Source organism: Dysidea avara, chromosome 7 (genome assembly GCF_963678975.1).
Source record: "Dysidea avara chromosome 7, odDysAvar1.4, whole genome shotgun sequence".
Taxonomy (NCBI): Eukaryota; Metazoa; Porifera; class Demospongiae; order Dictyoceratida; family Dysideidae; genus Dysidea; species Dysidea avara.
In genome coordinates this window covers 27,261,853-27,284,582 of record NC_089278.1, presented here as the reverse complement: position 1 = coordinate 27,284,582, position 22,730 = coordinate 27,261,853, and the positions used below count along the sequence as shown (strand labels likewise).

Here is a 22,730-nt window from a genome sequence, read left to right as displayed (position 1 = left end):
AAGTAGTACAGCATCAACTTGTTTGAGAACTTCTAATACAACACACTCAGAATGTTCTATCTAAAGCAATTTAGATTTTTTATTGCTAGATCTATGAAATTATAGCACTTTCATTTATAAGGTACATAAAAGACAACAGTGGGCCAGCAGTAAATCCTTAATATATGCTAAATGTCATGGCAATTGAGTTGCGCATTTGTGTTTTATAATGGTTTTTGTAAAAAAAGAAAATCTAGAGAATAGAAAAAGATCCAAGAAACAACAAAGAAATTAAAATATATACAAATATGAAGGCTACCACAAGAATCCATTGATGTGCTAAACACATTAGCATTGGTGGGACACAAAGCAGGACAAAGGTCATGATGCATGTATTGCAGTGCTGTACTAAGCAACAATTCATAACTCAGGTGAAGTGATGAGCTCGTAGCTGTAATCTATGCTCAGCTGAAGGAAGTATGTATGTAGTTAGTCAGTATTCAGTATAAAAATGTACTTCAAATCACAATGAATTTAAGAATTCCTAATGAACACTGCCTAGCCAAGTCATTATGAAGGAAATATGAGGCCAGTTTTATGATATTTTTGGCAGGAAAATGTGAATCTTTATGACCACTACCTATACAACACTGTATGATACATATATATTACCTGAGCAAGTACTGAGACATATCAAAATTCCTATATCCCACAAGACATGTTATAAATATAACCAACTCACATTGAACAGTAACACTGATGTTCCTGTTATCACTACCAACACTATTACTAGTAGAACACTCATACAATCCTGTGTCTTCTCTGTTAGCATTTGTCATTGTCAAGTTTACACTCACACTTGTCACATTTCCACTTCCAGTAGGAGCACTAACACTATCACTCACTGATACTCTATCACTTAAAGTTCCACTAGTCTTAGTCCATACTATTGTTGGTGGAGGATATCCTATAGCTTCACATGTAATTGTGGTAGTGTCTCCTTCAGTAATCACTGTTGTGGTGTTCTCCAGTGGAGCTGTGATACTTGGTGGAACTAAAATAATATGAAAATAAGTAAAACAATCTTAATCGTCTTACACACACACATGCACGCACGCACGCAAGCACGCAAGCACGCACGCATGCACGCACGCACGCACGCACGCACGCACATGCACATACATTACATGATCATTATAATTAGGTACCTGTCCAAACAGAGTTATGCAATGCAAAAAATGTAAAACATACATATATTTGAAGTATTTGTATGTATTTCTAGAAATTGATAATTACTAATAATTATTGCAATTTCTCAGAAACAATAGTTTAAAATGAAGGAATGATTTCTCCCATTTGTAGAGAAGCATTAAAAATATTGGTGCTAGGCTTTAGTGAGATAGATAAATGTCAATACACGTATTTTATGGCTTCAGCATGAAAAGATGTTCAACCCAATATATTAGGGATTCAAGCAATAAAAAGTAGTGAAACAAGATACATGACCGACAGTATTGTTTGTGAAAAAATCCCTGATCTGGCTGCTGATCTCAAGTAAGCCTCTGGTAGAGGCATCCCACTTGATAGGTAATGAAGGGGTGTGGTTGCTGTGTTTGCTTTCTGTAGCAAGCCCGATCATTGCAAGTGCAGCTATCCACTCTCTGTTATAAATGTTATGGTTTGCTTGCATGAAGATGCAACCAACTCATTAAAGAAAATGATTAGGCGCAGAGGGCACACATTAATTAGGACTTGAACACCACATGCCACATGTGTGAATACCGCATGCCACATGTGAGTTTGTATTGTCACATAAAATGGTGAATGTATAATTGGCTTTGGTCAAGCAGGCTGGCAGGGACACCAATTAATATCAGATTGGCACTTAAAGCCTTTTCACACTGAATGCACATCAAATGTGAATCCAGCAGTGGTCAGACTGAGAGTGGACCGAATGTACATCAATCCATTTCACACTAAGTGTGCAGTAATTGAATTCAATTCACTTTCATAGCACGTGAATTAATTAATTATTAATTAATTAATTATGTAATGAAAATTTAAATGGCATCAGTGATTGTACTACCTTCTTCGTATTCCTTTTAGTCAGAAAAGTATTTGCAGCAAGGAATGTTTTTATGAAACATTGGGTGCCAAAATGCTGGTTAGTTCTTATGAGGAAACCTGTACCAAGCACAGAAGGGTACACTATTGACTATTCCTTCAACACTCACTCATGGTCACTGTATCGCTACAAGCTAACACTAGTATGCCGCTGCATTAGTCAAGCCATGCTTTGTGCAAGACATCTGGAGAATTACAGTGTCCCCTTGCTAATTGATCTAATGCGCATTGGGTCCAGCCAATTCACCTCATGAAAACGAATTGAATGCGTATTGTGATCAATCCGACTCTGGTGTGAAATAGTTTGATCTGACTTCAATGCACATTTGACTGTAGTGTGAAAATGCCTTTAAGTTTTCTCTAAAATTGGTGCTTCCCTAAGGTTTACTGAAATTGTTTTCGTAAAAGTGTGTGTGTACCTATCTACCTATTTACCTATCTATGTTTGTCCGTACGCACCCACGTGAGCAAAATCGTTTAATAATGGTAAAAGCAGCTTTTACGTAAGAAGTAAAAGTGAAATGAAGTCTGTATTAAACTTCTGCACAGGTGAACTTTGCTCTGAGGTGGTTTCTTTTCGGCGGACTGAAATACAGGTGTGGTGACTTTCCTCAGACTACCTTCCCCTTGAGGTTTTCAGGCATTTAGCAACTGAAAAACAACGGTGCAGGCCTCGTACACTGCCAGGAATAGCCTATCGCTTTGAGTTAAAAGGTGGCGTATTCCTTACGTACGTGAACGAAAATGAAGAGCAGCTTTGAGGCTTTGTCAAGAGAATTTGTGGGAAAAAACATGTTAGTCACACTATAAAACAGTTTAGAAGATAGTTTGGTACGTAATATGTTGGTAAAAGCGGTTTGTTTAACAAACGCTTCCTTAGCAGTGCATAGCAATGTAATTGAACGAATTACGAATATTTCATGAATTACAAAATACGAGAATTAGCTAATAATATTATTGCACAACCCAAAACTACCCTATTGTAAAGTAGTAATACATAATTGGTTAATTCATAGTAGTATATACTGTCTATAGTTAATTCCAGATGAGTTAGCTAGCAGCATGGCGCCTGGTTTTTAGAAGTAGCACAACATCAACTTGTTCCTTTTAAAGTTGATATTCAATATACTAGACTCTTCTGCGATAGTATTTTTTTCATTGTGCTATGATGATTTTAATGGCAAAATTTTAGGGGACAACCATTTCTGGGGATATCCACCATTCAGTACTTCTGTGCTGTATAATATAATTATTCTTACTTGGACAAACGTTAGGATGTATACATACTCCATCCAGCAATACATTTCCATTACTACAGAAACATCCACTCTCACTAGTTGTATTACTACAATTGTCAACACTACTCAAATCATCACAAGTTAGTTGAACACCACTCATTCGATAATCCATACCAGCCAAACAACCTGAAAAATGTGGACACATATAAACACAGTTTAAATACTTCAACAGTAACCTCACCATGACTGTAATCACTACCAAAAATGCTGGTAGCATTACAAGTGTAAGTTCCCACATTAGATGATGTTACATTGTACACTGTTAGTGTGTTCTCAGTAGTAGTTGTGTTTATTGATCTAGACTCTATCCTGTACTTGCTTGTGTCTGACACATCTATCATGACTCCATCAAAGTACCAACTGACAGTTGGAACTGGTTCACCGGTAGCTTGACATGTAAAATTTGCCACATCTCTTCCTTCATCAGTTAAATCAGTGATGTTTGATACAATTTGTGGAGTAACTGTGTAATGTCAAAATAACAAAATAATGACCACTCTTCCAACTGCATTTAAGGTACATATGTATGTATTTATATCCTCACTATGACTTTTACTTGCTAAGTAATAGTTAGACTTCAGACCACAGGGGTCTAAGTAATTTAGTAACCTGATGGCCCTGTGTCGTGGCGCCTGAGCAAAGCGAAAGTGTTACTACAGGGCCTGAGGGTTACTAGACCCCTGTGGTCTGAAGTCTAAGTTATTTAGACCCTTTATGTAGTTGTTGTACCTTAACATTGTTGTCAGCTGCTGGTAACACAGAAATGTAGTGTTTATTAGTAGAAACAAGCCATTACTCCACCCGTAACAACAGTTACAGGTTTAAAATTAATTTTCAGGTGGCGAAGCGTTGCCAATGCTACCAGTGCAGGTGCACATAATAAACATGAAAAGGGTCTAAGTAAACATGAAAGGGTCTAAGTAAACATGAAAAGGGTCTAAGTAACTTAGACACCTCCAAAATCCACCAAATCACCACAAAAAGGGTCTAACTTATATTAAACATTAGTTATAGATTTTAGCTATAAATACTCACATTGAACAGTAACACTGATGTTCCTGTTATCACTACCAACACTATTACTAGTAGAACACTCATACAATCCTGTGTCTTCTCTGTTAGCATTTGTCATTGTCAAGTTTACACTCACACTTGTCACATTTCCATTTCCAGTAGGAACACCAACACTATCACTCACTGATACTCTATCACTTAAAGTTCCACTAGTCCTACTCCATTCTATTGTTGGTGGAGGATATCCTATAGCTTCACATGTAATTGTGGTAGTGTCTCCTTCAGTAATCACTGTTGTGGTGTTCTCCAGTGGAGCTCTGACAGCTGGCAAAACTAATGCAAAAAAAATAACGACAAACAAACAATATGAAACACTGCTTAGTTTATCATCATCTTATGAATCATTATAGTCAAACCTATGCATGGACTACAGCTATGACTAGCACACCACTGTGCTCCCATTTTTAAGCTAGCTACAGTATGATATACATACATGTGTGACTGCTCTATTAGAATGTGGTAATGACTGTTGTGTTAGGATGACTGCTTTATTAGAATAACTTGGTCTTGCTACTACTACTGATCTCGAGTTGGTGGAGGTATCCCACATGATAGATAATTATGGGGCATGGTCACCATGTTCTGTTTTCTGTAGCTAAACTGTCACTATGAAGCAACTATTTACAGTAGCAAAAGTGTTTCAAAAGATTTTGTGGCATTTACATAATTATGGTGTTGATGCATCTTGGTATGGTTTTTTCACATGAAAAGATTATGAGAAGAATTGGAGAGGCAATACAATGAGAGTGCATAGTAATTTCCAGTAATCCAAAACGTACATGCCATGAGTTTTTTTGTCACTTAAAAGCAGAAAGTGTATGTAATAGTTGTAACACAGGCATGAGGTCTTTGCCTGATACGCCCGACTGCCCGAGGGCATACATATCAGGCAAAGCCTGAATGCCCCATGTTACAGCTAATATGTAATGCTTATCAGGCTGATAGCCTGTACAGGGTGATCAATCACCTAAGCCAATGTGTGTGCAGCCACTGGATGTATTATATATACATACCTAAAATTTTTAATTATGGGTCAACAACTAGTACGTTCTGGTTACGTTCGGTTACGATGAATGGACATATCTTAGAGATATCATGAAGAATTTTGGTTACGTGAGTTAATGTTTTAATCAGTGCTATTGAATCATTTATGGAAAAATTAAGAAGTTTACTAAAGGTAGTCTAGATAGATAAGCTGCCTTGTAGAGTGGTTTCTCTGTGCAGAGAGATAGCTTTGTGATGAGGGTGTGTCTGCATTTGAAAACACGCAAAAATCATTGGTGAATTAGCTATAGCACTCATTCTCACCTTAGCCCACAGATAATGTGCTAGCTACTGTAGATTGACACCTTGCACCGTCAGTGAGAAGAAATGGGACACAAAAGTAAGTACATGATGTGTACATTAATACTGTGGTATGCAACAGTGCACCTATCAAGCTGAAGCAATGGCTAACAGTGAAAAAATCAAGCCTGTAGCCTTAGCCGTTATTGAGTTATGTTTGTTTGTCTAAAGGTCAGGCAGGCATGCAGTTAGTAAGTCAGTAAGTAGAAAACGCTGTTAAATTATTTTTAAATTCAGTAACAACTTATCGGAAGTATGTTTGGTCACTCTGAAGACACTTTGGACCTAACCAATACTGCCAAGGCACCATGAAGGTATTGTGAGGCTGGTTTCTGGTCAATTTTTTTCTGAGAAAGTGCAAACCTCTAATATACAATACATAATGAATGATTATCAAAATGTATGATAGTCACTTCGTGTTCACCTGATACTGATGTGGAAAAAGTATTTTTCAAGTTGTAAACATGTTTTCATGCCTGAATTATCTATACTGCCTTATAACTCACTTATTCTTGCATGTATCAAAGCGCTTTTTTGATAAACAGTTCTGCCATTTAAAAGAGCTATAAATATTTGGGCCACTGGCCCAAGTAACAAGAGTTATTAAAAAGAGATGAGGGTTCAGGTGAACATGCATAATTGTATAAAATTTTGTGTTGGTGTAGTTTTATATTGTGTACGCTTATTCATGCAGCTGGTACCTATTAGCTGGTATATTTTATAGTTATAACACCCTTACAAGGGATATGACAAAAATATACACACGAGTGCCGCAGGCGCGAGTGCGTATATTTTTGTCATATCCCGAGTAATTGTGTTATAACTGTTATATTCTAGATGAAACGATTATAGATAGCAAGGTATAGTGAAACAGCACCTGTTGAGTAGACATCCTTGATGGATCAGACATTTTAGATTCTTTAGTGGTGCCACACCCATTTACTCGCAATTAGTGAAGGAGACAAAAGTTAGTGAAGGAGACAAGAGTTCATCGAAAATCCTTTTCGCTCAGTTGGATGATTCTAGGCTCTTATCTGTATTAGAGACTTGAAATCCTTGATGGATCAAATGTTTTAGACTCTATAGCAGTGCCATACCCATCTACTCACGATTATTGAACGAGACAGGAATTAGTGAAGGATACAAGGGTTAGTGAAGGAGACAAAAAGTTCATCGAAAATTTCTCAGGTGAATAATTGTTGGTTGATTTAGGCACTTATTATTAGAGACTTGTTTACTGTTTAGATAAGGATTTTGCAGAATGTGTGAAGTTACACCATATATGGTAAGCGTAGCCACAAAGCAGTTGTATACCACAGCACGGCAGTTTTGATCTCAACCAAAGGTGTGGTATATTGCTTTCTATATTATTTCTATATTACTTTTAGCTTATGGCTGGTATCTTACTTGGACATTCTCCAGGACGTATGCATACTCCATCCTCTAATACATTTCCATTACTACAGAAACATCCACTCTCACTAGTTGTATTACTACAATTGTCGACACTACTCAAATCATCACAAGTTAGTTGAACACCACTCATTCGATAATCCATACCAGCCAAACAACCTGAAATATGTGGACACGTGTATAAAATACAATTCAAAATACTAACTGTTAATTGTAATCTCACCATGATTGTAATCACTGCCAATAATATTGGTGGCATTACAAGTGTAAGTTCCCACATTGGATGATGTTACATTGTACACTGTTAGTGTGTTCTCAGTAGTAGTTGTGTTTATTGATCTAGACTCTATCCTGTACTTGCTTGTATCTGACACATCTATCATGACTCCATCAAAGTACCAACTGATGGTTGGAACTGGTTCACCAGTAGCTTGACATGTAAAATTTGCTACATCTCTTCCTTCATCACTTAAATCAGTAATGTCTGATGAAATTATTGGACTTGCTATGTATACAAAAGAATAAATATGCATGTGAATATTTTTCATAGCAAGCCATTAAATGAAAGAGATTTAATAATAGTTCATAGTTTTGCATACTTTAGTTCAGTTGTCTTACTGGAGTAGTAATTGTTCCATGACATACATACATACATACATACATACATACATACATACATACATACATACATACATACATACATACATACATACATACATACATACATACATACATACATACATACATACATACATACATACATACATACATACATACATACATACATACATACATACATACATACATACATACATACATACATACATACATACATATATATACAGAACTTTGCATGGGAGGATCAAAGCCAAAAAGTATTCTATATTCGCCATGCAAGCACAAGTGTTCTATATTGGGCAGTTTATAGAACACTTTAATAGACCACAGTTCTATATGGTGTATTTTGCAGGCTGATAGCCTACTTTGAGTGAGTAATCACTCACATTCTGGCCAGTACAACCAATCAACGTGTAGGCTGATAGCCTGACTGCACTGGCTGACCAGTCAACCCAACCAGTAAGAGCGAAACCACTGGATTTAATTTATAGACACATTTAAAGATTTCGATGATGGTTGCCTGTGGTCAGCAGCAGTGAATGTTCTTACTATGTTTTGTTCAAATAAACGGATGAGTCCTAGGAATATCACGAAAATATGCTTATTAAAGTATCACAATCGAAACCTTTTAGTATTGTGAAGACAGACTAACAAAATACTACCCAATTCCTTGGTCATGTCATTGATGCAAAAGGAATTCATCCGGATTTGAAGAAAGTCAAGGGTATTCAGCAAGTTCAACACCTATGAATGTCAGTGATATCCAGATGAATGGTCAACCAAAATGATCAAGTTCACTTCTAATTTGGCAGAGGAGGTGACAAAGTCATCGAGAAACCTGTTCATGTACAATAATTACTGTACCTGCATGGGGATCAAACCAAGAGGAGGCTTTTAAAACTGTCCTTGCTTTCTAATTTAGAAACAACCAATTAACCAGACACCTAGTCCTTGGCCTTGGGGCAGTTCACTACAACTGCAGAAAGATGACCACACAACCTGTGAATTATGTCCCCAGAGTAACAAGAAATACCAAGCAGTGATATGCACAGATTAAGAAGGATCGAGCTACATGAGCATGTGAGTGCTTTCAGATTATTCGATAGGGTCTCCTTTCCACTGTGAGACAGACTACAAGTTGCTGGTACCACTCCTGAATATGGATGAACTATATGTACCTCCACACATCCAAAGATTACAAATGAGACTGATGAAGTACTGCTCTGTGATATTCTGTGTCCCAACTTAAAGGTAGCCAGTGCACTGCAAATCTCACAAATTATCACTAATAGCGGTACTCCCCTCAATGAGGTGCGACTGTTGCACATTTCTTTATAGAGGATGACACCACAAATGATTGTGGGTTTAGATTTGCACAAGAAGTACAATGACGATGGATTTACTACATTTAGTTCAAAGAACACTAGCAAGATTAGAAAGAACAAAAAGTGTACTTTTAATATGCCATGTTAATTGATGCTTCAAAACAGTACTTTAAAAGTGGAGCGGAACATCAAAGCCTCAGATATAAGCCTTCTCAAATACAGCTTTTTGAGCCTCCTAATGACAGAGTATATTGCAGGAACATCGAATATATCTCCTTTGGAGTTTCAAATATCATGGTTAACATTAATTACAATTACTAAGTTACATGCAGTTTTATGCTGTATGGTAATATTATCATAATTCTTATTTGTATTTTTGTATTTTTGTAACATCAATTATATTTGTACACATGTATTATTGAGAAGATCAAGCTGCTGTGGAGTTGTATTGCCAGGAAGACATATCTCTCACAGTATATCTTCATGATAACGATAACAAGTATAGCGACCTCCAGAAGGAAGGCAGGTAGGCAGGTAGGCAGGCAGGCAGGCAGGCAGGCAGGCAGGCAGGCAGGCAGGCAGGCAGGCAGGCAGGCAGGCAGGCAGGCAGGCAGGCAGGCAGGCAGGCAGGCAGGCAGGCAGGCAGGCAGGCAGGCAGGCAGGCAGGCAGGCAGGCAGGCAGGCAGGCAGGCAGGCAGGCAGGCAGGCAGGCAGGCAGGCAGGCAGGCAGGCAGGCAGGCAGACTAGCAAGCAGGCAGTTAGTCAGTAGAAAATTCCATTGAATGAAAAACTTTAAAATTTTTTTCATAACAATCTAGTGGAAGAATTTAGGGTTGCTGTAGGCACTTTTGGGCTTGGTTATACCTAACCTATATTGTAGTGATGTGCGATATTAGGATTTTGGTTTCGGTACGATATCGATACGATAATTGGTAAAATATTGAAATTTCGATACTTTTTTGGTATTTTTTTTGATTAATTACGTGGAGCATATGTTTATAATTAGTGGCTATGCTTTATAGAATTTGTGATGAAGGTAATAACAAGCCTTGGAAACTGGTAGATGCTTTTTAAAATGGCTAAACTGTACAGAACTGAGCTTCATTTCTACCGTGATTGCACAATCACACACCGAAAGTTGTAAATTACCAATATATTACTCAATATATTGAAAATTTTAGCAAAATATTGACTATACGATAAATATTGATATCAGTTATAAAAATATTGAGATTTGATACGACATCGGTATTGAAAAAAATATTAAAGAAAAAAAATACCGAAAAAGTATCGAAATTTCAATATTTTACCAATTATCGTATCGATATCGTACCGAAACCACAATCCTAATATCGCACATCACTAGTTCCCAAGACAACTGAAAGCCCTTAGAGTTCTTTTTTCATATTGATGTTGCGCTGTGAAAGCAATGAACCATCACTTATTTTACTCCTGTTTCTCAATGTTAGTCCAACTCGCTCCTCATACTATTGCAAGGCCATTAATAACAATATTCACCCATTTCTCCCTCACTATCTTCATCCTTGTCTTCATCACTGTCATTACCCTCTCAACTTGTCCTAGATCTAGTTTGAACTTTTCAGGAGACTTTCAACCGGGTCGGGGATACTGCGGTAGATTAATAACTTACTCTTATAATTTTGTTTTTGTAATGTATACTGTTTTAAACCAGACACGCGCCCACAGCCAGCTGAAGAGTGGATGTATGGCTTACCGAAATTGTTTTTTGAAAAACGTGTGTGTGTATGTTTGTTTGTTTGTAAAATTTTTGTTTGTCTTTCTACACTCATGTGTGAGCAAAATAAATTATGCTAAAAGCAGCCTGTACATGAGAAATAAAGGCTGCATAGAACCTTCCTGGTACTATGATAGATAAGCTGTCGCTTTGAAGTGGTTTATTTATGCCAGGTTGACAAACAGGTGATGCGAGCTTCTGAAGATGCTATGAATGGCATTCACAATGGGTATATGGGCATAAAACAACCCCAAAATGACATATCTGGCTTCATAGGCTACCAGAAATAATGAATTCCTTAGAGGAGAAGGGGCGTACTTACTGAAAGAAAATGAAGGGCAGTTTTGACGCTTTCTCTAAACAATCCTCATGAGAAAACATGATATAGACACACCATAAAATTTGTGGTTTATAGTGGTTTGTTCAAGTTACTCTTCCTTTGAAGTGCATAGCAGTGTAATACCAAGTTACAAAATAATTTGTGAATTACAAACAGTATTTGCAAATCTAATTATCTAATAAAAGCATACCACATCAATATAATACCGTAAACTCCAGTTATTAGGTGCACACGGCTATTAAGCACATATTGCTTGTTAAGCACATATGGAATACTTATGCTAAACACTTCCTGTTAAGCGCATATAGTTTAAATCGCTCCTGCAAGCTATTACAATGTAGAATGGTAGTACAATACCAATAGAACAAGCCAGAAGTGTTACAATACACTCGATACTTCGTCAGGTATGTGTCTAGCAGATACCACTGCCTGTATTAATGATAGCTGCACCTGACTTTTCAGGACTGTTGTTTCCTCGACTAAAGTAAGCTATTTGACTGAACACTGGTAAATAAATCGCTAGAAAAACGTGGTAGGCATAAATAATACTCTCCTAGTACAAACCCACTACAAGCACTTATTAAGTGCATGCGTTTAACAAGCATACTGCATTTCTCAAAAAAATATAAGCACATGTGCTTAATAACTGGAGTCTACAGTAGTGATGTGCGATATTAGGATTTTGGTTTCGGTACGATATCGATACAATAATTGGTAAAATATTGAAATTTCGATACTTTTTCGGTATTTTTTTTGATTAATTACGTGGGGCATATGTTTATAATTAGCGGCTATGCTTTATAGAATTTGTGATGAAGGTAATAACAAGCCTTGGAAACTGGTAGATGCTTTTTAAAATGGCTAAACTGTACAGAACTGAGTTTCATTTCTACCGTGATTGCACAATCACACACCAAAAGTTGTAAATTACCAATATATTACTCAATATATTGAAAATTTTAGCAAAATATTGACTATACGATAAATATTGATATCAGTTATAAAAATATTGAGATTTGATACGACATTGGTATTGAAAAGAATATTGCAATGTCGATAATTTTTCGGTATATTGCACATCACTAGTCTACAGTACTAAATTTTATAAAAATTAATAAATTATTTACTAGTTGATTAATTGCCTACTTTAGCTAGAATGGAATAGTATTAACTGCAGTGCAGCACCTGGTTTTTGAAGTAGCATAACATTATTTGTCTTTTATAGGTGGTACCCCTATAGGCCTTGTTGCCTCCTGTACCCACCTTACCTCATGGTTAAACATTAAACTGATAAAATAAATTAAAATGCAGAGAACAAGCCAGGAAGTTAGTGGCCAGGACTTGTGAAACAACTTTAAAATCTGGTAATTAGCTATGAAAAGTGCTACAAACAATCACAGTCTGTCCAACCACTTATGGCAACAATTTTGCCAATACTTTCATGGTAATAAGTAGCCATTAAATGGAAGAAGATGGAGAATGGCTAAACTAACCATCTATCTACCTTAGCAGCGAATGTGCATTTTTGTGAGGCATAGCATTCCAGAGAAAGTCATTACAGACAATAGTGTTGCACTGATATGAGATTTTTGCCAATATTCCGATAACCGATACTGGATAATATTTTCAAACCGATAAATGTAGCCGATCCGATATAGTACAACATGTCTATTTTTAGTAATTTTTACTAGTGAAAGACCACTTTAACGTGTTTATAGTGGCAGTATTGGTACAACAACAGCTGACAGTGCACTGAAGCAGTAATAACAACATTATAACACAGGAAAATGCAACTCATTACATTTGTAGACATCATTTGGTGCACTTGAGCATGTATTTCTGAATAAATTCATATATCTGTATCTGCTGCTTTTTTCATTTGGGTGCCAATCCGATACCAATATACAAAAAACACAGCCGATATATGGTTTTTCCGATAACCGATCCGATTATCGGTGCAACACTAACAGACAATGGAGCACAATTTATGTCAACAGAATTTCAACGGTTCAGTCTCCATTCCAGGCTTCCCACAGTCCCTATTTCCTCTAAAGCAATGTGGAAGCTGAAAGGGTAATATAGATACAGGCCTACTGAGATAAGTTAAGGATCCTTACTTGGCACTGCTGGTTTATTGCAATACTCCACTACAAATTGGGTTCAGTCCCACACACAATTGCCGATAAGCAGGAGACTAACCCAAAAAGTTATACCATTAGTGATACTGACTGCTGAACTAAACTTCTAAACTTTGACTGTATCACTAAGTGAAAGACCTTAAGCCACAGCCACTAAACATTAGTGAAAAGGCATAAGTGCACACTTTGCTCAGTATACAGTAGTGTACCAGAGCAAAGACATCATAATCTCAACTCAATGCCTCTTTTACACAAGAACACTGAAGAAACTATACAACCAGGTTCCTGAAGACATTGTTGTACAAACTGTAAATGTATATGACTGGTTACTAATGATTGTATAAGTGATTGTGGTATGCATTTGTGGTCATGTGATTGTATATGCCAAAATATGTTTGATGAATTTATCAATTGTTATGGTGCCACCGTTACACATAGATGATAATCAACTCACATTGAACAGTAACACTGGTGTTTCTGGTAGTACTACCAACACTATTACTAGCAGAACACTCATATAATCCTGTGTCTTCTCTGTTAGCATTTGTCAATGTCAAGTTTACACTCACACTTGATGCATTTCCACGTCCCACAGGAGTACTAACACTATCACTCACTAATACTCTATCACTTAAAGTTCCACTAGTCCTACTCCATTCTATTATTGGTGGAGGATATCCTATAGCTTCACATGTAATTGTGGTAGTATCTCCTTCAGTCATTACTGTTGTGGTGTTCTCCAGTGGAGCTGTGATACTTGGTGGAACTATGGAAAAATAGTAAAGAACAATGTAAGATAATCCCTTTTCAATTACACTGTCCTCACAATAAAATAACCAGTATACAAACTTGAAATTTGCCTTTTGATCCTTGTATAAAAGCCAAGAAAATAAGATTAATTTGCAATTATTCACAACATAATTGTGACCGGATTTGCGAAAAAGGGTCTTCCACATACATTTAATTCTATGAACTTGGAAGACCATAACTTAGTATTCAAGTAACATATAAACCTGAAATTTTCTCCATCCATGAAGTTATGTTGCTCACCAAAGTTAAAGTCATTAGAGTTATGTGATCTGAAGTTATAGATTGTCAAAATTGGTAAACTTGATGTGTGTGAAAGACCTCTTTTCACAAATCTGGTCACAGTTATGCCTTTAGCTATTATTGGATGGCTAATTTTAAGAGGAGGGGTGTTTGAGGTTTCTGGAAACCCTTTTTGAGTTTACGGTCTGCTAATAATATAGTAGCTACGTATGTATATCTAGCAGAACACTCTTAACATTATATTTAACCCTTTGTTACCGAATGCGTGCCCATCCATAGCACCTTTGATCTGGGGGCTACAGAGCTGAACCACTGTAATTTTATTCATTCAGGAGGCCCAGGCATTTCAAATGGTGTATTGTGTGAAGCTAAGAAAAGTAGCCAGGGAAACCAACAACGCTTGGAATACACACAAGAAGTGTAAAACACATGTACTGTTTACATAGCTGTAAAAAATCGGCCATAACTTTTGTCTTGGTGGTGGTATGCCATTCAAATAAAGATTATCTAATCAAAAACAGCCAAGCTGTAAAAAAAGGTGCGGCCCCCATAAAGGCCATGGTGAAAAAGATGTGAAATCCAAGGTGGCGGCCAAGAAATGGCTGTGATGGTAGGTTAATGGTTACATTTTAATAACAACAATTCAGGTGAATTTGGTGCCAAGACCAAGCGGCACAAAATTCACCTGAATTGTCGTTATTAAAATGTAACCATTAACCTACCATCACAGCCATTTCTTGGCCGCCACCTTGGATTTCACATCTTTTTTCACCATGGCCTTTTTGGGGGCCGCACCTTTTTTTACAGCTTGGCTGTTTTTGATTAGATATCACTTCTTTTTGTATTTGTATACTGCAAAGCCGGCCTATGGCTGGCTTTGGGGCTTTTTTAACCCATGTGTTTTTTTCTTTACTACAGGAAGAAGAAAAGAACTTAAAGAAGAATTTTAGTACTTCAATTATTTTTGATTTTATTAGTAATTATACAAATTATATACATATATTTATTACATGCCCATTATTCCCCACAGGATATTTTTTTGCAGCTGATCTCTCTACTGGGTGACTTGAAATGTAGCTGAACTATATACAGGATGGTTTCTTTGTAGCTGAACTCTCTACAAGGTAACCTCTTCTAGCTGGTCTCTCTACAGGGTATTTTGTTTCTAGCTGAACTCTCTACAGGTGATTTGTTTGCAGCTAAAACTCTCTACATGGTGGTGTCTTTGTAGCCGAACTCTCTACATGATGGTTTCTTTGTAGCTGAACTCTCTATAAGGTGACTTCGTCTAGCTGAACTCTCTACAGGGTGATTTTTTTGTAGCTGAACTCTCTGCAGGATGATTTGTTTGCAGCTGAACTCTCTACATGATGGTTTCTTTGTAGCTGAACTCTCTACAAGGTGACTTCGTCCAGCTGATCTCTCTACGAGGTGATTTGTTTCTAGCTGAACTCTCTACTGGTGATTTGTTTGCAGCTAAACTCTCTACATGGTGGTTTCTTTGTAGCTGAACTCCCTACATGATGGTTTCTTTGTAGCTGAACTCTCTACAAGGTAACTTCTTCTCTACAGGGTGATTTGTTGTAGTTGAATTCTCTACAAGGTGGTTTGTATGAGGCTGAACTCTCTACATGGCGGTTTCTTTGTAGCTGAACTCTCTACAGAGTGATTTGTTTGCAGCTGAACTCTCTACATGATGGTTTCTTTGTAACTGAACACTCTACAAGGTGACTTCTTCTAGCTGATCTTTCTACAGGGTGAATTGTTGTAGCTGAACTATCTACAAGGTAACTTCTTCTAGCTGATCTCTATACAGGGTAATTTGTTTGTAGTTGAATTCTGTACAGGTGGTTTCTTTGTAGCTGAACTCTGTACATGATGGTTTCTTTGTAGCTGAACTCTTTACAAGGTGACTTCTTCTAGCTGAACTCTCTACGGGGTAATTTCTTTGTAGCTGAACTCTCTATACGATGGTTTCTTTGTAACTGAACTCTCTACAAGGTAACTTCTTCTAGCTGATCTTTCTACTGGGTGATTTGTTTGCAGCTGAACTCTCTACATGGTGGTTTCTTTGTTGCTGAACTCTCTACAAGGTGAATTCTTCTACCTGATCTCTCTACAGGGTGATTTGTTTGTAACTGAACTCTGTACAATTGCGTTTTTGTGGGTGATCTCACTGCAGGTTGATTTGTTTGTAGCTGAACTCACTAAAGGGTGATTTTGCTTGTAGCTGAACTCCTTGCATTGTATCTAGTTTCTAGCTGATCTCTCTACAGGGTGATTTGTTTGTAGCTGATCTCTCTACAAGTTGATTTGTGTGTAGCTGATCTCTCTGCAGGTTGATTAATTTGCAGCCGATCTCTCTACAAGGAAATTTGTTTGTAGCTGAACTGTCTGTAAAGTGATTTATTTGTAGCTGATCTCTCTGCAGGTTGATTTGTTTTAGCTGAACTCTCTACAGGGTGATTTACTTGTAGCTGAACTCCTTACATTGTGTCTAGTTTCTAGCTGATCTCTCTACAGGGTGATTTGTTTGTAGCTGATCTCTCTACAAGTTGATTTGTGTGTAGCTGATTTTTCTACTGGTTGATTTGTTTGTAGCCGATCTCTCTACAGGATAATTTATTTGTAGCTGAACTCTGTACAAGGTGCTTTTTTGTAGGTGATCTCACTGCAGGTTGATTTGTTTGTAGCTGAACTCACTAAAGGGTGATTTGCTTGTAGCTGAACTCCTTACATTGTGTCTAGTTTCTAGCTGATCTCTCTACAGGGTGATTTGTTTGTAGCTGAACTCTCTATAAGGTGATTTGTTTGCAGCTGAACTCTCTACATGGTGGTTTCTTTGTTGCTGAACTCTCTACAGTGTGTTTTGCTTGTAGCTACTCTCTACAGGGTGATTTGTTTTTAGCTTATCTCTCTACAGGTTGATTTGTGTGTAACTGATCTCTCTACAAGCTGATTTGTTTGTAGCTGAATTCTCTGCAAAGTGTTTTGTTTGTAGCTGACCTCTCTTCAGGGTGATTTGTTTCTAGCTCTCTACACGGTGATTTGCTTGTAGCTGAACTCCTTACATTGTGTCTAGTTTCTAGCTGATCTCTCTACAGGGTGATTTGTTTGTAGCTGATCTCTCTACAAGTTGAATTGTGTGTAGCTGATCTCTCTGCAGGTTGATTTGTTTGCAGCCGATCTCTCTACAAGGTAATTTATTTGTAGCTGAACTGTCTAAAAGGTGATTTGTTTGTAGCTGATCTCTGCAGGTTGATTTGTTTTAGCTGAACTCTCTACAGGGTGATTTATTTGTAGCTGAACTCCTTACATTGTGTGTAGTTTCTAGCTGATCTCTCTACAGGGTGATTTGTTTGTAGTTGATCTCTCTACAAGTTGATTTGTGTGTAGCTGATCTCTCTGCAGGTTGATTTGTTTGTAGCCGATCTCTCTATAGGGTAATTTGTTTGTAGCTGAACTCTCTATAAGGTGATTTGTTTGTAGTTGATCTCTCTGCAGGTTGATTTGTTTTAGCTGAACTCCCTACAGGCTGATTTGTTTGTAGCCGATCTCTCTACAGGGTAATTTGTTTGTAGCTGAACTCTCTACATGGTGGTTTCTTTGTTGCTGAACTCTCTACAGGGTGTTTTGCTTGTAGCTGATCTCTCTACAGGGCAATTTGTTTGTAGCTGATCTCTCTACAGGGTGATTTTTTTGTAGCTGACCTCTCTTCAGGGTGATTTGTTTCTAGCTGATCTCTCTACAGGGTGATTTTTTGTAGCTGACCTCTCTTCAGGGTGATTTGTTTCTAGCTGATTGCTCTACAGGTTGATTTGTTTGTAGATGAACTCTCTACAGGGTAATTTACTTGTAGCTGAACTCCTTACTTTGTGTCTAGTTTGTAGCTGATCTCTCTACAGGGTGATTTGTTTGTAGCTGATCTCTCTACAAGTTGATTTGTGTGTAGCTGATCTCTCTGCAGGTTGATTTGTTTGTAGCCGATCTCTCTACAGGTAATCTGTTTGTAGCTGAACTCTCTATAAGGTGATTTGTTTGTAGCTGATCTCTCTGCAGGTTGATTTGTTTTAGCTGAACTCTCTACAGGGTGATTGCTTGTAGCTGAACTCCTTACATTGTGTCTAGTTTCTAGCTAATGTCTCTACAGGGTGATTTTTTGTAGCTGAACTCTCTTCAGGGTGATTTGTTTCTAGCTGATCTCTCTACAGGTAGATTTGTGTTGATTTGTTCATTGCTGATCGCTCTAAAGGTTGATTTGTTGTAGCTGAACACTCTGCAAAGTGTTTTGTTTGTAGCTGATCACTCTAAAGGGTAATTTGTTTGTAGCTGAACTCTCTCCACAGTGACTTGTGTGTAGCTGAATTCTGTGTAGCTGATCATGAATTCTCTAGAGAGTGACTTAATTGTAGCTGAATTCTCTACACAGTGCATGACTTGTTTATAGCTGAACTTTCTTCAGTGTGACTTGTAATGTTCTGAATCTCTATAGTGATATATTTGCTTAACTCTCCACATGGTGACTGTCTTCTTGCTGAACTGTCTATAAGATTAACTGTTTGCAGCTGAACTCCCTACAGAATAACTTGTGATGTAATAAAATTCTATAATGGAGTAAATAAATTAGCCGAATGCTCTATTAGGGTGACTGTTCTATTAGAGTATCTCGATCTCGCATTTGCTACACGGAGTTGGCTTTCGAATCATAACTCAGTGGTTTGTAATCCGATTCTTCTGTACTACTGCAAGGACTTTCTATGAAGATTATTCCAGCTATACACCGATTTTCAGCTCATTGCTCTAAGTGGTTTGCCTAGTAGGCGTGAAAACTAATACTTTTTTATTCTTAAAAATCGATCGCGTAATTGTGGCACAGGTTGGGTTTTGTGTCATATCTCCGTGGTCTTTATCTCGATTCCTTTCAAACCACCAAAAGGCACTCCTACGATGGTTACTCCATCTACATAGCAATTTTCAACTCATTCCATGAAGCGGTTTACCCTGTAGGCGTGACAACAAATCGATCTTGTTTTACGCGAATAATCAGTCATAACTCCTGAACCATTCATCGGATTTGTACCAAATTTGATGCTAGAATTCGCCTTTGGACTCCCTTTCTGTGTGCCAAATTTCAAGGCGATCGGAGTACGCGTTTGCTTGTTATAGCAATTTTTGCAAGTGTGCAAAAAGACGAAGAAGAAAAAAAAACGAAGAAAAAAAAACGAAACTTTGGCAACTCGTATCTTGGAAATGGCTGGAGTGATTTCCTTCAAATTGGAATGTAGACTCCCTTGGCTGGCGGGCAACTGTGTAGCAAATCTGGTTCCAATCAGATAAGTGATCACTGAGATACAAAGGTGTGAAAATGACGTTTTCGTTCTTCTTGTCAATATACTCATGGTGTGGCACGCCAGCTTCTTGGGCCGCACGACACACTACCGTGTGTCTTGATAAAAGCCACAACACAAGCTCCATGGTGTATTAATGGAAATAAGTTCCACCTGACTGACAATTATCATGTCACAGGAATAAAGACTCCTCACATGATGGTGAGTCGATCGGTATACAATACGATGTCATCAAACATAACAACAAGATGGTGGCTCGGTTTTTATTTTCACGTGATGAAGAAGAAACAGCTTGGTCCATGACAGGCTGAGTTCCTTCGCTTCGCAGCACATGGGGTCTGTGTGTTACTGTGAAACTTTTAAGATGCCTGAGTAGGGTAAAAATAGGTCTTGTGAATGGTACATACTATTTAGAGTTAATTGATAGATGGCTTTCACATGTTTCACGTATAGGTAATACAAACTGTTATTGTTTTGTATCTTGTGGTTTTTGTGGTTTATAAAAATACTTCAGGTTACTTAATCAATTTAAAATGATATATTAGCCAATCAAGGTTTAAAAACTGAACTTAGCAGACTGGGGGCTCTTAACAATAATTCAGACATTAGCTAGCTCAGATCACTGTTGGCGCTTATTGGTCATAAGCTGAATCATACTCATGCCATCCATGTATATAAGAGACTACGGAGATATATAGCTACAGCGGATTTCCTTTGTATTCGTATTGTGCACATGCCTTCACTTCAAAGCCTGCCACGTGAAAATTCTCAAATAACATTTGGCAGTAGTTATATCCTCTTGATATTATAACTGATTTATCATAATTTCACTGTAAATACTGGTAATAGATTTTAACACTTCTTACTTGGACATTCTCCAGGGCGTATGCATACTCCATCCTCCAATACATTTCCATTACTACAGAAACATCCACTCTCACTAGTTGCATTACTACAATTGTCCACACTACTCAAAGCATCACAAGTTAGTTGAACACCACTCATTTGATAATCCATACCAGCCAAGCAACCTGAAATATGCGGACACATGTATAAATACAATTCAAAATACTGTCAATTCAGTGTAACCTCACCGTGACTGTAATCAGTGCCAATAATATTGGTAGCATTACAAGTGTAAGTTCCCACATTAGATGATGTTACATTGTACACTGTTAGTGTGTTCTCAGTAGTAGTTGTGTTTATTGATCTAGACTCTATCCTGTACTTGCTTGTATCTGACACATCTATCATGACTCCATTAAAGTACCAACTGATAGTTGGAACTGGTTCACCAATAGCTTGACATGTAAAATTTGCTACATCTCTTCCTTCATCAGTTAAATCAGAGATATTTGACAAAATTATTGGACTTGCTATGTATGCAAAAGAATAAATACACATGATCCTCAACTATCACTTTAAAAAGATTTAATATTAGTTCCTAACATTTTGCATACTTCACATATTTACATTGATTGTTTTTCTGGAATAGTAACTGTTCCATACATACATATATAGTATACACAAAATGTCAGTAACGTTGTTATTTCACAGCAACAAAGCCAATAGCAAATATGATTATACTCTGTGAACAAAATTATAAGATATTTATAGCAATTGTAAACTACAGTAGTGAGTTTATGCTGCACGATTTCATTTTGTTTCTAGGCTTCAACTATGATTTAAAAACAAATTTACCTGTTTGACTTCTATATGGTGTTAGGTTAAACATAGTGTAGTATGACTGATTGTATATAGTATTATAAGCAGGAGCACATTGAACCCTATGGAGAAGGGAGCATGTAACTCCAAAAACACTGAGATTCACCGTATACTATAAAAGGTAACTTTTAAAATTACTTATTAGGGTATTATACAGAGGCGCATGCTCGAGTGCATCATGTTAGGACATGATGAAACAAAGCTATGGAAACAGAGTTGAATGGCACAATGGAAGAAGGGTAGCACAGGCATAGCAGGATAGCTTTTTTACATTTGCTAGTGACACAAAATTACTCTGGTTGACTATTCCAAACTATTCCTTCGACTTGACGACCTTCCTATCGAAGCAGCTTCCCTGCTTTCACACACAATGATGGAGTAGCAGCCCATTCTGTAAATCCCTGCCGTTGCACATAAGAATGATGTAACCAATGATATACGTCGCTAGAATAAGACACCATGTTTGAATTTTGTTTGTAATGTTAGTAGTGTACAAAGTTGCATGCTCCCTTGTCCATAGCATTTGATGCAATCCTGTTATAAGTGATTGTGGTATGATCACGTGTCTGTACATGCCATATACAAATATGTGTGGGACAAATTGTATAGTCAACTGTTATAGTGCCACTGTTACATGGTGATAGGAGTGCTGAAGTAGGCTACTTGGGACATTCTTTTAAGCTTCTCAATGGCAGTGTCAAGTAGACCCTTGACTTCAAATAACCTGAAGACTAGCCAAAATGGGCCTTACAATTGGAATGCTTCAGATGTGCATCAGTGGAGATGAGAAATCCATGTTCATACCCTAATTTATTCTATGGGTGATGCAGCTAATGATGGATCCGGAGAAATTCAAAGCCATTCAACAAGTTCAACACGTAAGAAAGTCAGTGATATTCACAGATTCCTAAAAATGATCATTCAAATGACCAAGTTCAGTTCTAATTTGGAAGATGAGATATGTGACAAAACCATTGAGAGACCTGCTCATCTACAAGAATCACTGTATCTGGTGATCAACCCAAGAGGAGGCTTTAAACAGCTAACACTGTCCTTGCTTTCTAATTTAGAAACAACCATTTAACCAGATGCTTTGTCCTTTGGCCTTGTGGCAGTTTACTAGAACTGCAGAAAGGGGACAACTACAAACCAGTGGATTATGCCTCCAGAACAATAAGTGATACCAAGCAGTGATATG

The 22,730-nt window shown here is 37.4% G+C and overlaps 1 protein-coding gene across 3 annotated transcripts in view; it reads right to left on the bottom strand.

Annotated features, from left to right (window-relative positions):
- The window catches only part of LOC136262605 (hemicentin-1-like), a 129,557-nt gene that overhangs the window by 92,383 nt on the left and 14,444 nt on the right, over positions 1–22,730 (bottom strand). For 2 of the 3 annotated variants that reach the window (XR_010704246.1, XM_066056992.1), the window contains exons 6-14: positions 20,902–21,183; positions 20,674–20,838; positions 13,864–14,175; positions 7,456–7,737; positions 7,227–7,391; positions 4,437–4,748; positions 3,583–3,864; positions 3,363–3,527; positions 722–1,033 (exon numbers count right to left, since the gene is read on the bottom strand). Coding sequence is in view for 2 of the 3 variants with exons in the window: in XM_066056992.1 (XP_065913064.1) it covers positions 722–1,033; positions 3,363–3,527; positions 3,583–3,864; positions 4,437–4,748; positions 7,227–7,391; positions 7,456–7,737; positions 13,864–14,175; positions 20,674–20,838; positions 20,902–21,183 (2,277 nt within the window). In the remaining variant the exon portion in view is untranslated. The remainder of the gene's footprint in view (positions 1–721; positions 1,034–3,362; positions 3,528–3,582; positions 3,865–4,436; positions 4,749–7,226; positions 7,392–7,455; positions 7,738–13,863; positions 14,176–20,673; positions 20,839–20,901; positions 21,184–22,730) is intronic. The other variant, XM_066056993.1, reaches the window with a different exon arrangement.